An 18,297-nucleotide genomic window follows, 5' to 3' on the forward strand; every position below is an offset into this window, starting at 1 on the left:
TAAGTACCAAGCTCCCTTCGGATCCAATCCTAGACATGCATACCGCCATTGCCACACCTTAACGTCATGGATATTTCTAGGAAACCGATTTGATTAAGTCATTTTTAAGAAAAGTGATTAATCTTGGAAAATACTTTCATTGCGGAAGCTTTGCTTGTTGTCGTGTTATTTTGAAATCAATTTTTGTTTTTTTTTTTTAAAACGCGCCCTAAAGCTATCCAATTTCAACAGTTAAAATAAGTAATACCTATCTTAGTAATACATATTAAAACCATCAAAAATAATTAAGCGGCCTTATTACATTTAAAAACCCAAACCTCAACGTAATAATAGGATGTCTAGTTCACCAGAAGAAAATCAAACTTTCGAGCGGTGGCCACTCCGAATTCCCTCATAGCTCCAAGCCCACTATGGTTGGGGATTTCTGCGTGGATGAAAATAAAAGGGTGAGTTTGGGGAAACTCGTGTGTAAGGAAAACCCATTCAAAGCCCAAGTCACTCAAGCCTATTGGGCCTAAGCCCATTCAGTAATAGCAGTGGTCTTGGGCGAGCCCTTTCAGATTACAATAAATGGGCCTTAGCCCTTATTCAGATAATGATATGGCCCATAGGCCCATTTCAAAATACATGTAACATCAGTAAACATATGCAAGCCCATTTGGGTAACAGTGGTCTTGGGCGAGCCCTTTTCAGATTACAATAACCGGGCCTTAGCCCTTATTCAGATAAATGATGGCCCATAGGCCCATTTCAAAATACATGCAACATCAATAACATATGCAAGCCCATTTAGGGAGACTACTCAACCCACCAACCACTACACTCCACCCGTACCAGCCATACACTCCATGTGGGAATAGCTCAACCCACCCAAATTTAACACTCCACGATTGCGACTTTTTTTGCTCGATTATCGATAAATTGAGGCAAAGCCTCCAGTACGTGGACAAGCCACTTTCAGTACTTCCTCCGTCAATATCCCAGTCCCATGCATCAGATAATAACAACATGGCATGCAGTAAATAACAACAGTCAAGCATGCATTTAGGTCAATTTAACCCTAGGGGTATTTCGGTAATTTATCTCCTAGGGGTAAAACTGTAAATTTTTCACTTTTAAAGGTATTTCAGTAATTTATCTATTTTAGGGTTTTTCATGCATATTCTTACTTTTCACGTACTAACAGAATCACGTACCGAGGTTCTTACCGAATTGGGCCCGTTGGCCCATCATTCCAATTTTGGCCCATTAAGCCCAAAAATATCGAGGGCACAGAAATCATGCACTTTACAGTCCAAATTTTGCAGCTTACCAAAAACATTAATCGATTTATCTCACGAGCATTCGCACACTCGCAAATCTACAAAATACCAGTTTTCGGCATTTCGGCTTTTCGACTTTTGCCGATCCAGACTAAGAAAGAGGGTGTTAGTTACACACATTTATGACGATATCTTGACGAGATCCACACACGAACTGCCTACAATTGGATTACTAACACGTTAATCTAACTATTCAAATACGAACTACGATTAACCCCTTACAATATTCGGCCAACCACACCTACAGATCATAGTAAGCTTATAAGAAATCAATAAGCAACTCATTAACAAATTTTTGTCAATGTATACCACATAATCATAATTTCACTGCAAGCTGTCTTCCTGAGCAACAGTCACTAAATCATTTATAAATGGAGCTACGAAACTCCAAATCAAGTTCCGTTAATTTTCCCTGAAAATAGACTCATATATCTTTTATCCATAAAATTTTCAGAATTTTTGGTATGGCCAATCAATACCAGATTTTTCTCAAAGTTTCCCATGTTTCACTGTTTGACTAATCTGACCACTCTTCATTACGAATCAAATTTCTCATTGTACAGAATTTAAAATATGTTCTTGTTTATTTCATTAGAAACTAGACTCAATAAGCTTTAATTACATAATTTATTCAGCTTCTAATTCATCTCCCACAATTTATGGTGATTTTCCAAAGTCACGTTACTGCTGCTGTCCCAAGCAGATTTATTACCAAATCACTCTTTCATACACCTATCTTGCATGCATGTTATTTAAACATGTATATCACCAATCAATCATCACATATCTATGATTTTACTTAAGTATAATCTCCATTTCATCATTTTAAAGCACAACATGTTAGCCGATTTTCCCCTTAGCATCTAAGGCACATGCATGCTCATTTGTTTGGCTCAACTTCACCTATCTTCCATTTTTTCATCAAAAGAACATGAAACAACAACGATTTCCTTCATTTTAATTCATGACCAAATGCTCACAACACAACCAAAAATCAAAATATACTTCAAGAGTTAAGGTAGAATCAAGAAGAACTCATGAACCTCAAAATAGAAGCAAGGTACCAAGAACTTACCTTCAATTTTCCTCCTCCTAATGACCGAATACTCAAGAGCTTTCTCCTCTCCTTTCTCTTCTCTAACTTTCAGCTATGATGAACAAAGATGGACAAAACTTTGTTCTTTTCACCCCTTTTTCTTTTAATAAAACTTCATATTTCATCCATTTAATTCTTTAATACAAAAGACATGATATTCTTATCATGAAACATTTACCTAACCCATTATCATGAAACATTTACCTAATCCATTATCATGAAACATTTACCTAACCTATTATCATGAAACATTTACCTAACCCATTATCATGGAACATTTACCTAACCTATTATCAATTTGTATCAATTTGTACCATAAATTATGGATATCAAGTGTACATTTTGTCTACATTCAACATGATGGTTGGCCACTTCATGTAAAATGGGAGGTTTGTCATGCAAATCCTCCTATTTTGCACTCCTATTTATTTGGCCACTTCAATTTAGCCTATAGCATTTTCAAACATTTTCACATAGGTCCTATTTCATCATTTCACCCCCTTTTTCTTATGGAACAAAAATTAACTAAAATTGCCGGGTTCTATCTTAAGCTTGGGCTTTCTAGAGGCCCACTAACATAATTAAACCTATGCCAACATTCACAGGATTCCCAAAAATTGGGGTGTTACAAGAGATGCCTTGTAAACTCTTCAATTTGAAACATTTAAAGTTTTGAAATGCGGTTGAGAAGACTTTGTTGTTCTAAAACAATATTACCCATATTAACAAAATCACTTTAGTATAGCATATAGGTAGATTTAGGATAATCTATATTTTGAAGAGTACATGGAAGAAAGAAATATTGATAATCTTAATGATTTAGATTTAAATTCAAATGATGATGAACTCTATCAAGGATTAACATATAATGAAAATGAGAGATATGGGTAGCAATGGACCAAGATCGAACTCTAACTTGGAGAGAAAGCAACATAAAACGCAATGAAAGACCAAGCTGAATTAGGGAAACCTGGCAGCAAATAAAATAGCAAGAAAAATAAAAGGAGATCCAAAGGATTAATTCGAAGATGAGAGGACTAAATCTTTAAGGAATATGTGTTCTTAAAAGTAACCAAGGTTGTTTGAATCTGTCTTGAAACAAGGAAATCAATACAGATTAGAAACAATGAAAATAAATAGAAAAAGAAAATCAAGAAAGATAAAGATTAAGGCGAGATAGAAAAAGATTCGATGGAAGGTGATGAAAAGTTGATATGCTATGAAACTCTTTGAAGAAGAAACTTCAACAAGTTTCATAAATGACTCTAACAAACCCCTTAGACTGAACCCTAGTAAATTAGACGGTTAAGAGATAACCCCATGACTTCCTAAAGAAACCAAGAAAAAACCTCTTTCTAAAATCAATAAGAGAGAAATCTCATAAAGAGAAAAAATCAAAGAGCTATATTGAATCAAAATAATGAATGGTGTATGATGTCTTTGATGAATAATGTAAAAACCTTTATATAGGCTAGTTAAATACATCAAAATAAAACTCCTAAGTATAATGAAACTCTAATTAATTTAGACAAGTAGTTCTAGTGGAACTAAACTCTCTTGTTGACTAAGAAACATAATAGTCTTAAACAACTTGAAATATTTAAAAAATCCTAAAATTCAGAACAAATAACATTATAAAACCTAATAAATACAATATTTAGCTCACATCTAATCAAAATAAAACATTAAAATTGAACACAATATGATTTAAACTCGAATTAAAGTTGAAACTCATAATTTTCTGTAATAATCTCATTCAAAAATTCTGCGTGGATAGGATAAATTGAAGCTCAACTTTGAACATGACACATGCGTGGATGAGATAAATTTTATTAACTTAAATTCATTGAAGTTGTTTTTTTAGCTCAAAAGATCATCGACTTACGGTGTATTTTTGGATGGGATCTAAGTATTTCTGAGTTGAGATGTTTTCATATCATCGAAGAGCTATATCTTATCTTTGAATCATTTAGATCTATTTTTTTCTTGAAATTTGTTTTCTTACTATTTTATTTACTGCCGAATTGCCCTAACTCAACTTGGTCTTTCCTTGTGTTTTAGGTTGCTTTCTCGCCAAGTTAGGGTTTGATCCTCTTCGATTCAGTTTCCTTCGTCCATACAACATGAATTTGATTTTGGTCCACAATTGTCCCTATAAAAAATAAAGTATATTGATAAAATAATTGTTAAATTTTTATAATTTTTTATACAATATCTAAAATTATCTATAACCCTTCTTAACCCTTAAATAGAAGGACAATACATTTCAGTGTATTGAAACACTTGCTCTCCTTCACTGGCAACAATTCGATGCCAATCGAACTAAGAATCAATCAAAAATTTTTATCAATTTTTCTAAATATATATATATATCTACAATTGTAATAAATGTATTTAATATAATTAAATATTTTGAAATTCATATGAAAAAAAATTTAAACAATACACAGATATTAATCCGAACTTTTGGAATGGTTTAAAAGGTGGGGAAAAGAAATTACCTTTTTTTGTTTCATAAAATTTAAAAAATACACATATTTAAATTTTAACTAAATTTGTTGTTTTTATTTTTAATTTATATATTCTTTTTATTTGCATTGTCAATTTATATATATATATTTGAAGTTTTATAATTTATATACTTCTTATATTTTTAATAAGTTTTATTCTTTTTGAAATTTTAAGGTTTTTAAAAAGAATTTAAGAATGGTTAAAGATGAATCATCTCGTCGTCTTATTATTTGTCTACATCAACAAATTATTCAAAAAAAAAATGGTGTTAGTGTAGAGACCAATATCTATAATAAATGCCAATCTTAAGGACTAATGTGATCTAAAAAATTTCAGGGCAATATGAAAAAGGTTACCAAGTTCAGGGGCCAATCTATATATTAAGCCTTGAAATTATATATATTTTCTAATATTCTAAATATATTATTTGTGTGGATATTGTGGAAGATAAATTTTTAGAATAAATAATCAAAACATGGATATATAAAAGTAATGATAAATAATATAATGACTTTTAATTTAATTATATAAGTTTTATTACCATACAAAATCATTATTATGATCCATAAACATTTCTAATTAAATTGATTTTAATTCAATCACCATGATTTTTTTAAAGTAGTAATAAAATAAAATATTAAAATTGTACAATTTTATTTTTCTCAAGTCACAACTTTAAACAATAATTTTTTACCTATATAAATCGTATGAATTGATTGTGTCTATTTATTAAAATAAGTTTTATTTATATATTAGATTTTGAAAAGTGGGAAAAAACTTTAATATACTATTAAATATTTAAAATATATTGTTGTATATTAATATATAAATATTCTACAATTAAATTTCAAATAAAAATAAACAAAAATTTATTTAATTTAGGCCCAAAGGCAAAAAAAACATTACGGTTCAAGGGTAAAAGAATTTATTTAATTTTGTAATCTGTTGGATGAAAATAGTTGATGAGAGAGTCTGAAATATTTAAATTAATTAATTTGTTAAAAATTTTAGTATATTTTAATTTAAAATTATATTAGCGTAAAAAGTTACATATATTTTATTTAATTTATAACTTATTTTCATTCATTCGATAATTACAGATGAAGACAGAAGTGTTGGGGATTAACTCATGCTTTATATATAAAAAGTGGTGTAAATAAAGTCTTAACCTTTTCCAAATTCTGAATCTCTTTGTTTTATTACCTTAATTACCTCTTGGTTTAATGATAAAGGCATAAAGCGAAAAGAGAAGATATAAAATAGTTATTTTAAAAATAATAGAAATTAAGTTAATTATAAAAATTATTTTAAAAACTAAATAAAAAAAGAGAAATGTGCCACTTGTGATCATTATATATATTTTTACTTTGTTATATATATATATATATATATATTAAAGAAAACGTTTTGAAAGGAAAAGGAAGCAGTCAAGACGGCAATAATGAATCAAGTGCCGGCTATAGTGTTCAACAACTTGTCTATTAAAATGGCACTGAGTCTTCAAACATTCATGCTATTCTTATAAGATATTCTAGATTCACATAGCCGGGAGTGTGGGGGAAAAAACACAAGAGAGGATGATGGGGTTTGGTGGTTTGTTTAAGGAGCTTGCTGTGTTTGCAGTTATGGTAACAATTATGGCGACTTCAGTAGCAGCTCAACCAAAACCTGGGTGTCAAAGCCACTGCGGAAACATAAGCATCCCATACCCTTTTGGTACAAGCAATGGTTGCTACATCAGCAGGGACTTCTTCATTAATTGTGACACCTCTTTTAACCCCCCAAAAGCATTCTTAAGCGACACTGGTTTAGAATTACAAGTTCTCAACATCTCCCTGGATGATGGTTCTTTGCGCATTCAATATCACAGGTCCGTAGGCTATGACTGTTATAATTCATCAGGGCCCACTTCATATGACACGTCCGTGTTCCTTCATAGAAAATTCTCCATATCTTACTCCAGAAACAAGTTCACTGCCATTGGTTGTGACACTATCGCCTACATCAATGGTTTCTCCGGACCTGACTCTTCAAACATAGTTTTTAAAGCAAAAAACTTTTCAACGGATGTTTAACATTTTGTGGTGACGTGGGCGATGTGATAAATGGGTCTTTCTCCGGCATTGGCTGCTGCCAGACGGCTATCCCTAGAGGAATGCAGGCTTATTTCTTCAATTTTACTACTCTTCAGAGTCATTCCACAGTGTTGAGGTTCAATCCTTGCAGTTATGGATTTCTTGTGGAAGATGGAGTCTACACATTCTCTACATCAGATCTTTCCAACATAGATTTCAACAAAAGGAAATACCCACTTATTCTTGATTGGGCAATCGGGGATCAAACATGTGAAGAAGCTAAAATGGACCCAAAAAATTATGCTTGCAAGCAAAATAGTGCTTGTATAGATCCAGAAAGTGGCCCTGGATATTTGTGCAAGTGTAATGATGGTTTTCAGGGTAACCCTTATCTCTCCAACGGCTGCCAAGGTAAAGATTTCAAGTTCTCTATTGCAGATTCATTTTGAAGAAATTAGCTAACTCTACTTTATTATTTTTTGCTTATTTAAAATGTTTAAAAACTGTAGATATTAATGAATGTGAAGCACTGAAGCCTTGCAATGAATTTGGAATATGTCATAATACACTTGGAAGCTATTATTGTACATGCCCTGAAGGATTTGAGGGTGATGGTCGGAAATATGGAACAGGTTGCTCTCCTAAACCCAAGGCGCATCGCGAGAGTTTTCCCATTCTTCTTGTCGCACTAGGTTGGTACACTTAAGTAAATGTTACTTAAGAAGAGATTTTCTATGGATTTGTGTATTTATATTTTTATTGATTTAAAATTGATGAGATGACTTATTTTTATTGATGCTTAAAAATTAATTTTTTAAAATCATCATTTATTCCCATAATTATTAAAGTAGCCGGCGTGAGTTTGATATAATTAATAAGATTTATTTACTTCATTAATAATAGCCACTTTATAATTAACTAATAATAAATAACTCTTTTGTGAGTCAATAGTGTACATTATTAATATTTAATTATTACAACTTTTTACTCCTTTTTCTTTATCTTGGTGATTTTTGTTTTGAGTTTTTGTTATCAACTTTCTAAATTTAGTAAAATTATTATTTTTGAAAAATTTGATTAATTTATTAAAATTTTAAAAGAGTTAACATGATAGCTTGTGGAATTTTTTAAAAATAATTATGATTTTTAAAAAATAATTTTATATATTTTAAATTTTTTTGATGAAATATACATAAATTGTCATAGGAACTATCAAGTCAATATGGTTAAATTTTTAATGGTTAAGTCAATTATTTCCTCCAGGAAATAACAACTTGACCAAATTTGAAAGGTTAAAGGTCAAAGAGGTAAAAAAAATTAAGGTCAAAGTGACAAAATAAGTAAATATTATAGACTAAATTTATCATTATGTTAAAAAACTTGTAATCTTTATCCAAATTATTTTTATTTTCTTAACTTTCAACCTATATATTTTTATATGGGTAAACTACCTTGTTACACTTTAAGTATGGGCCGTTTCTATTTTGGTTACCTCAATTTTTGTTTTTTGTTAATTTGGTCACCCGAAATAGAAATTGATCAAATTGGTTATTTCACCGTTAAAATGGAAGACTATGGTACATTTCCACATTAGTTACTCTAAAATTAGGATAAACTATTTACCAGTCTTTCTAAATAGGGGTCGTTCTTATTCGGTCACCTCAAAATATTTTTCTTACAAATGCACTGTTAGTCTTCCACTACCATTTAATGGTGGAGTAACCAATTTGATCAATTTCTATTTTGGATTACCAAATTAACAAAAGTAAATTGAGATGACCAAAATAGAAATGACTCCTATTTAGAGGTACTAACGGTGTAATTTTTTTATTATAAATAATGTTTTTGAAATTAGTTTTATATAAATCATAAATTGCATTAATTGAAGTAAAAAAAAAACATAGTATGATGCATGTTTGTTTTATATTACATGATTTCAAAATTGTAGTATTAGATGAAATTTTTAGAAGAAAAGTCACACTGAAAAATTAATTTTAGTTCTACGATTTTATACAATATTATCTTGATATACTTGAAAGCATTTTAAGTTTTATATGTCCAAAATTATAATTTATATAAATAAATATTGAAAATCTTCCAATTTGTGTTACTATCATGTTTTCCTAATTATCTCGAGTCATAATCGTGCTGAAAGTATTTTATATTATATTTAAATACATTTTAATATTAATATTTTAGTTTTTTTCTTATTATTAAGATTACATTGTCTAATGATATCAACTTTACTTGCCCGCATGGGCGAAATTAGGGGTTGCAGGGCTCCGCCGAAAAAAATTTTATTTAGATTTTTAAAATTTTAAATTAATAAATGTAAAATTATACTTTGGTTTCTTCTAAAAATATAAAATATTAATTTAATTCTTTAAAAATTATAAAAATATAGACTGTCGTAACCATTTTTACTAAAAAACGGGAATCGACTTGGATTTTGAAAATAAAAGAACGGGAGTCGCCACCGATCCTTTTTGACGAGGTGTGATCGGGTCACCTCACAAAAGTGGTTGTTTTTAATAAATAGTTTGATTTATTTAAACAACAATTTTGGTCTACGCAAATCAAGAAAACAGGTTCGGGAGTCGGTTACGCACGAGGAAGGATTAGCACCCTCGATACGCCTAAAATTGGTACCTAGTTGATTAATTAGTGTCGTAGTGTCGAAAATTTAAAAAAAACTTGAAAGAATTTTAAAATACGATCCTTCTTTATAAAAAGCTCAAGTGTTAAAGACCTTCTCGTCTCAAAATATGAAATGTCACACCCAAGAAGTTAGGACACAACATCTTGAATTTTCGAGAGCGAGCTTGCCTTTTATGAAATCTGTGTATTTTATTAAAAGGGTATTCGATTATTTAGAATAAACGAGAGAAGTCGAAACCCAGTAAGTTAGGGCACGTTTCCTCGAATTCTCAAACACCGAATATTGCCTTTATTTCGAAACAAAATTCTTATTTCGAGATGACAAAATATCATACCCGTAAGTTAGGGCACAACACTTCGATCTTCAAGAATAAGCATTTTCAAAACTCGTATAGTGATTTGAAAGAGTATTCCGTTATTTAGGTTAAATGAGAAAAGTCGAAACCCAGTAGGTTAGGGCACGATTATCTCGAATTACCTAATAACGGGTTTTGCTTTTATGAAAGAATTGTTTAATATATTGAGCAAAAAGTAACGCGATTTATAGTAAAATGTAGAGGCAAAATGTAGCATTGACATGTATAAGAATATAATAATAGTGCGACGGTGTCAAAACGATTACATGAGCAACCGTAAAAGGTGAAGTAATATCAAGGCTAATAGTACGCAAATATAAACGAATGTTAAACATGGCAAAATAAAAATGACAATGATAACGAAAACAATAATAATAGTGATAACATAAATAATAATAATATAAAATGATGTGCAGATATATACATAGATGCATTGAGATATATACGTAATAATAGAAATAAAATATATATGTAGTATTAAAAGAAAATATACATAATACGTATGTATATGTATATATAAATATATATGAGATATTAAGAAGTATATGCATGGAAAAACATAATATGATATTCACAATATATAAAACTTACAATAAAATGATATACACGATATAATATTAATTTACACGGGCATAATATGAAGTATAATATATAAATATATTTAAAGTATGTACATAATATATCTATATATTAGAAAATATAATATATATATATATATAAACATATACATGCATACATAATATTTAGAAAAGTAGAAATATACATAATATAAAGTTAGGAAAATAATAATAAACAACAAAAAGCTAGTAATAATGTTATGTGATATATGTACATATAAGTATTAAACGAAAGTAACTAAGGCTCATAAATAATAAGTATGATAATAATAATAATAGAGTATAATAAATAATAAATAGAATAATAAGCAACATAAGAAAAAAGGTAAGTAATATAAAACTAAATTAAATTTGAAAAAAGGATTAAATTCGAAACAAAATGAAGTTTTGGGGCCAATTTAAAAATTAATAAAGGAGAAAGGGACTAATTTGAAAGCGCGTACGACTACCGAGGGCCAAAAAGGTAATTTTCTCGAGCCCTTTAAAACGACATCGCAGAAATGAGGACCGAATCGCAAACGCAATAGATTCCAGGGCCAATTTAAAAAAAAAAAAATTAAAACCTGATTGCAAAGCATATAAAAAGCGGAAGGACCATGCACGCAATTAGCCCCCAAGAGCAAAACACGCGGATCCTAGGCGAGTCGGGTCGGCTGGATCGGGTCATGCTCAAAACGACGTCGTTTTGGGGTTAAAAGGTAGCCCCCAAAACGACGTCGTTTTGAGGTTAAAAGGCAGCCCCCAAAACGACGTCGTTTTGGGGGGCTATAAAAGGCCAACTTATTCCAAAAAAATCATTTGTGCAGATGAGAAAGAAAAAAAAAGGGAGAGAGGGGAAGGGGAGCGATTTCCGGCAGTAAGGCCGGCCAATGTCCGATCGCCGGACCGCCGGGCGCCGTCGTCGGCCTCGTGCGGTGGCCGGAATTCCAAAAGGTATCTATTTTTTTTTATGTCTTTAATATATGCATATATATGTAGGGACTAGATTCAAAAATAGAAAGAAAAAAGAAACAAGAACACGAAAATAATAAAACTATCACCTTAGATTTTCAACTTTGCTCCTGTGTTTGAACTGTTTTTCTTTGCTTTTTTGATATTGCTAGAGTTTTTAGCTTCTTTGCTTGTGTTTTGTTTTCAAATCTAATATTATTTCTTAAAAAAATGCCGATCCTTTTTATTTGTAAAAAACAAAAAAAAACCCCTTCCCTTTACAATGGTTTGGATTCGGCTTTAAATAGCCATTTACATGCCTCCCTTTTCTACTTTCTGTCCTTTTTTATTAATTTTTGCAGGTGTTTGTGGTGTGGATTCGATCTGTCGGTAGGAGCAGGGGCGATGGTGGAGGTGCCACTAGCACTGAGGCAGTGGTTGGGGTCAGAAGACCCTAGGTGCGGCGCACCTAGGGTTTGAAATTCTTGTTGTTTTGCTCTAAAGGTTTGGGCCGCATTATTTTGGGCCTATTGGGCTTGGGTTGTAATGGGTTTTGGGTAGGTTTGAGTTGGGTCCAAAATTGGGCTTGTACAGCTGCCCCTCTTTGCTTGTTGTCGTGTAACGAGAACAGAGCAAAGACTTAAGAAAGACCAATTTTGCCCGGTTTCACTGTGTTTGGACTTGTTTAGCGCTCCTTTTCTCCAGGTAGCTTTGTTGCTTCGCTTCGCTTCACTGCAACTCCATAGAGATAAGACATGTGACTTCAATCAATTTCACTGAAACTTGAAGGAGACCTGCTGTAGCTTCGCTCAATTCCACTAAAACTTCAAGGAGATCTGCTGTGGCTTTTAGCCGCTCCAACACCATCTCAGGGAGAAGACATTTGATTTTTAACCTGTTACCCTACTGCTTAGGGGGTTAAAGCTTGGTGGTTTGAATCTGCTTCACTGCATTCGATGAGGCAGAATTCGATGTCTTTGATCTGTTCCACTACAACTTCAGGGAGGTGAGATCTGCGATTTTCAGCTTATTACCCTATTGCTTAGGGGGTTAAGGTTCTTCGTCTTCGATCTGCTCCGCTACCGCTTAGGGAGATAAGATCTGTAATTCAACCTGTTACCCTACTGCTTAGGGGTTTAAGGTTCTTCGTCTTCGATCTGCTCCACTACACTTAGGGAGATAAGATCTGCAATTCAACCTGTTACCCTACTGCTTAGGGTTTTAAGGTCTGCAATTCGGTCTGTTACCCTACTGCTTAGGGATTTAAGACCCTTCGGCTTTGATCTGCTCCACTGCAACTTCAGGAAGGCAAGACCCGTGATTTTCAACCTATTACCCTACTGCTTAGGGGTTTAAGGCTTGTAAATTCAGCTTGTTACCCTACTGCTTAGGGGGTTAAAGCCCATCACTTTTGATCTGTTTCCCTACTGCTTAGGGGGTTAAGATCTGTAATTCAACCTGTTACCCTACTGCTTAGGGGTTTAAGGTCTGCAATTCGGTCTGTTACCCTACTGCTTAGGGATTTAAGACCCTTCATCTTTGATCTGCTCCACTGCAACTTCAGGAAGGCAAGACCTGTGATTTTCAACCTATTACCCTACTGCTTAGGGGTTTAAGGCTTGTAAATTCAGCTTGTTACCCTACTGCTTAGGGGGTTAAAGCCCATCACTTTTGATCTGTTTCCCTACTGCTTAGGGGGTTAAGATCTGTAAACTCGGCCTATTACCCTACTGCTTAGGGGGTTAAGGTCCATATTCGATCTGTTTCCCTACTGCTTAGGGTGATAAGATCAGAATCTTCACTGTTACCCTACTGCTTAAGGGGTTTAGGCTTGTGAATTCGGCTTGTTACCCTACTGCTTAGGGGGTTAAGATCTTCATCTTCAATCTGCTTTCCTACCGCTTAGGGAGATAAGATCTGCAATTGATCATTACTTCACCGATTAGAGGTTTAAGACCCTTCGTCTTTGATCTATTTCCTCATCGCTAGGGGTTAAGATCAGAATCTTCAACCTGTTACCCTACCGCTAGGGTTTAAGGCTTGTGAATTCATCGATTCTAGGGACATCACCGTAGAATCGGGCCCATGTATCTATGCTTATGTCAAATGATTAGGATGTGTGATCGAAATGAATCAAATGCTCCTAACTAAATGTGATGCTTTATGTCAACTAATTAGGATGTTATGAAATGAATCAAATGCTCCTAACTAGATGTGTTACTGTATAAATGTCATGAGCCCTTTTTTTTTTTAAAGGCTTAAGGTATCATTGTTCGTTGTTCATTAGGACATTATCGCTGATGTATTACTGGCATCTTGTTCTATTTGGTATTCTTGATGAAAAGTCAAATAAACAATCACATTTTGCTCGCAAGCTTGCCCCGCTGTAATTTCAGAGTCCCTTCCACTGCACCTTCTAGGACATAAAGTTTGTGCCTCCTATCGCAATTTCGGAGGAACAACATTTGGTTTCTTCCATCCATCCTGCCGCAACTCAAAGGTACAAGTTTTGTATCATTTTCAATCAATTTGATCTGTTACCATTCCCCGGTGTAATGACCAGATGTATATGCTCGATATCTGCGTAAATGCAGAGTATCACTTTTCCGAGAATAATCCCATTGTTTGTTCTTTGTCGAGATTGTATCACCGATGAAATGTCCTCTTTTGTTCATCCAATAAAGAGTCCAAAGAGATAAACATCTTTCTTCGATATTTCCAACCCTTAGGCTTGGTGAGTTCTAAACAATAGTCTTGTTTCAGGTTCTTGTATTATTTAGAAACTTCCAGAGTAATATGCAAAACTTCTTTTGTGGAAGTGTTATTAGTCCATTAATCATTATTTCAATGCAAAATACTTGAAAAAGATCAAAATAATGGACAAGAAAGAAATTGGGAAATTGATTAGGAGCATAGCTCGAAATGAATAAATTAATCAAAGATTGCAAATGCCATAAGAAGGAAATTAACTCAATAAGTTAATCAAAGATAGCAATGCAATAAGAAGGAAATTTATTAGGATATATCTTGAAAAGAATAAGGTAATCAAAGATAACAAATTCAAAAATGGGCAAAATGGAAGCTAGGTGCCCCAGATATCGCAGTTTGAGCTCCTCTGTACCAACTTCTTTAGGACCTTTCTGAGCTCAATATGTGTTTAGGGGATCCGGAGTACTTCGTCGATGCCCCAAGACGTAACATACTTCTTCATTGTTAATTCAGGCATAGCAAGACTGTTGTATGCCCCACTTTGATCCAAATTTGAGCCGCCCTTTTTGGGTTTTCAATTCAAAATCCCTTTGGTCTCAAGGTGCCCTTTGCGGATTTTCGCCTTGGCCTCTCCCTTTTTTTTTGGGGGGGGGGAAGACTTTTTAACTGAACTTGAATTCATGAGATTAGGTAGGTTCTTGCCATCCATCTCAGTTAAAATTAACGCTTCTCGAGAAAAGGCCTTCTCTGCCACATAAGGTCCCTCCCAATTCGGTATCCATTTTCTTCTGAAATCCTAGGATCTTTTTTAACACTAGGTCTCCCTCGTGCAATTCTCTGGTATGAATCTTCTTGTTATAAGTTTGCATCATTCATTTTTTGGTACATTTAGACCACAACAGATAGTTTAAATTCAACTTATCCTATCGAATTGGATCCATTCGCCTTATCCAACTCCAACTCTAATAAGACTTGAAGAAAAGAAATATTGTCTTCAAAACTGCTTTTATCCCATAGACTAATGAAATATGTTGCCCTGGCAAAGGTCTTGGCCAACGTTCGATGAGCATAGAGGGTAAATGATGACTTCTTACGCTAATCTTTACAAGTCTTAGTTATCTTTCCATGATCCCCCATTTTTTCTTTTTCTTTTTTTCTTTTTCTTTTCTCTCTTTTTTTTTTTGGATTGAATGATTGGCATATGAAGCGACTCTCACCCTCTTGGCAAAGTAATTGATGCCTGCTGGAAGCTTTCGACTAGATTAGCCCAATAACCTCCATGCCCCACATAGAGCAAATTGAAAGAATGAAGGGACACATGAATTTTCTCTCCATACATTTGGCATTTACGGCATACTGATGCAACCCCTTTTTATGGTGGACCAGCAGAACCCAAATCTCGTGAATAGCCTGGCCATCGTAAAACCATTAGCATATGTCATTCAAAACCCTACAACATCCTCATGTCTTAGTAGCCAGGCGTATCTTGATACGATCGTGCAAAAAATCTTTAAATTCTTGGAAGTGACTCAATGACGTCTTGCTTTGACTTTATGGTGATGCAGACTCCGACGTTTTGCCTCTTTCTCTTGTCCTAGGCTTACTGTCCACTGACTTTTTGTAAGAGAAGATCTGTTTTCATCTTACTCTACCATCCTTAACAAATCAGGGAGTAGTCTACATCTCTGTCATCTTCAAAGTGCTGAGATCCCTTTGGGCCCATATTAGCTCCAAAGGAGACTCGGAGTCAGTGACAGAGTTACTCACATCATTGATATCTGGGGACCCACTGAAGGCAGGTTCCAAAGAATAAATGATTCTAAGGATGATTATTTGTATGGTATGATCATGAATATTTGAAAGAAAGTCTAAAGAACAAATGAATCTAAGAACGATTATTTGTACAGTATGAAATCAAAGAATATTTGCTCAAAAAGATGCATTTTATTGAAATAAAGACTTAGGACACAAGCCTATTTCACAAAAGGAGTTTAATTGCTTCTAGGCTTAAAGCAACAAGCGTGTTTTGAATATTACTCTAGATTAGCTCTAAAAATAAAGGAATCTCTTCCACAGTCCCATTGTTCAAAACACTTCCAGGTAATGCAAGGGTTTAGAAACTTTCATTCCTTGATTTCTTCTTCGAATAAGTCATTCAATATTCTTTCTAAGCTCTGTTCAAGGCATTGCAACTCTCTTGCCCCCACTTTCAAATCGTATTTACTGCATTGTCAGAGCGATTTGGTTCTGAGGAATCGTCAAACTTTACAACTCCCATTTCAATGAACCTTTCGACCAACTTTTTAAATGTAGTACAGTTTTCGATTGAGTGTCCTGCTATGCCCGCATGGTACTCGCATTGAGCATTCTCATTATACCATTTCGGGAACGGAGGTTGCACAGGTTCTGAGTAAAACGGAGACACCACATGTACATCAAAGAGATTCTGATACAACTCCTTATATGACATCGGGATGGGTGTAAACTGGAGCCTTTCTGTATTTGGCCTCGAGTTGGATTCTTGCCTCGGCTGGCCTATGTTGACCAATTTGGGGTACCCTTTGCTCATATTATTCACTTCATTTTCGTTTCTATTTGGGGTTGACCTTTTGGCGCTTTTTCTTGCATCTATCTTCCCACTTCTGATTGCGTTTTCGATCATCTCGCCGGACATTACCATATCTGAGAAGCTCATGGTAGCGCTTCCCAACATATGGGTAATGAATGGGGCTTTCAGGGTGTTGACGAAAAGCATCGTAGTTTCTTTCTCTAGAAGAGGTGGTTGGACTTGAGTCGCTACCTCTCTCCATCTTTGGGCAAATTGCCTGAAGTTCTCTCCTTACTTCTTTTCCATATTCTGTAATGTAATTCTGTCGGGTGTTATGTCTTTCACGTGGCCATATTGTTTCATGAAAGCCCATGCCAAGTCCCTCCATGAATGAATTTTGGCACGGCTTAATTGGTTGTACCATTTGGCAGCTGACCCAATCAGACTATCTTGGAAGCAATGAATTAACAGTTGATTGTTATCAACGTAACCTGTCATTTTTCGGCAGAACATCGTGATGTGAGCTTCAGGACAACTAGTCCCATTATATTTTTCAAATTCTGGAGTCTTGAATTTCGGCGGGAGTACTAAATCTGGGACTAAGCTGAGATCTTTGGCGTCAACCCCACGATGGTAATCAGCATTCTTCAACACTCTAAGTTTTTCTTCCAACCACTTGTATCGAACTTCGAGTTGTCTTGCCAGTTCAACCTTTGCTCTTTCTATTCCTGCCATTTCGTTTAGATCAGGAACTTCATGATTGGTTGGGCTGTTCCTTGGATTGGAACCTGAGCCCGTCGGGTAGTTCATGGGTGCCGAGATACCAGCCTGGTGTTGTTGTGATCTGATAGCAATAGGTACATCTTGCGGACATGTTTGATCGTCTATCGGGGTGAAACCCGAAGGGTACAAAGGCTCCTCATTGTTCTTCCCAGTATTGAGCATTGGGCTTTTTCCTTTTCCTAGCCCCTTAGTCAGTAATTGGGATAACTGATTCATCATGTCCCTTTGGGACTCTAACATTTGGTCCCTCATGTCTTGCTGGATCTTCGCTAGTTGCTCTTGCATTTGCAGTTGTAACTGGTCTTGCATCTCTTTTTGAAGTTGTTCCAGTCTTTCCAATCTTTGATCCATATCTTGTATCCTTTTCCGTGTACCGTAAAGATGCCTAGTTGTTTGGCTTTTGTCGGTTCCCAGGTTAACTGAAATAATTGTACCTAATTAGGGTTTTTTAGGGAAAGTCTAATGCAAATAATACAATGCAATGCAAATGCAAATGCAAATGCATGTAATGAATGTAAAAGAAAGGAATGCGTTGATTCTGAATTCAATTTCATTAGAACAACTTTTCTAAAAAACAAATTCTTTTACATAAAACGGATTACATATACGGCCTTTCTCTCATATTCCAAGCCAAGACACCTATCTTCCTCTTCACATCCGTATGTTTATGGTTGAGTCTGGTGAATTTTTCA

The 18,297-nt window shown here is 34.1% G+C and overlaps 1 protein-coding gene across 1 annotated transcript; it reads left to right on the forward strand.

The window, feature by feature from the left end:
* The first annotated feature begins 6,509 nt into the window (after positions 1-6,509).
* LOC108487711 (wall-associated receptor kinase 2-like) lies at positions 6,510-7,819 on the forward strand. Its single transcript, XM_053024808.1, has 3 exons — positions 6,510-6,968; positions 7,067-7,415; positions 7,514-7,819. Exons 1-3 carry the CDS (start codon positions 6,510-6,512, stop codon positions 7,708-7,710), a joined length of 1,005 nt encoding a protein of 334 aa, XP_052880768.1. The 3' UTR covers positions 7,711-7,819.
* Positions 7,820-18,297: the final 10,478 nt, after the last annotated feature.

Source organism: Gossypium arboreum, unplaced genomic scaffold, assembly GCF_025698485.1.
Source record: "Gossypium arboreum isolate Shixiya-1 unplaced genomic scaffold, ASM2569848v2 Contig00162, whole genome shotgun sequence".
Classification (NCBI taxonomy): Eukaryota; Viridiplantae; Streptophyta; class Magnoliopsida; order Malvales; family Malvaceae; genus Gossypium; species Gossypium arboreum.

What these genes read in the sequence shown, in the direction of transcription:
- LOC108487711 (XM_053024808.1), top strand. Translation starts at nt 6,510, where the DNA reads ATGGGGTTTGGTGGTTTGTTTAAGGAGCTTGCTGTGTTTGCAGTTATG. An exon ending in GACCTGACTCTTCAAACATA is followed by an intron (nt 6,969 to 7,066) that starts GTTTTTAAAGCA and finishes GGCTGCTGCCAG; the next exon opens with ACGGCTATCCCTAGAGGAAT. An exon ending in TCTCTCCAACGGCTGCCAAG is followed by an intron (nt 7,416 to 7,513) that starts GTAAAGATTTCA and finishes TAAAAACTGTAG; the next exon opens with ATATTAATGAATGTGAAGCA.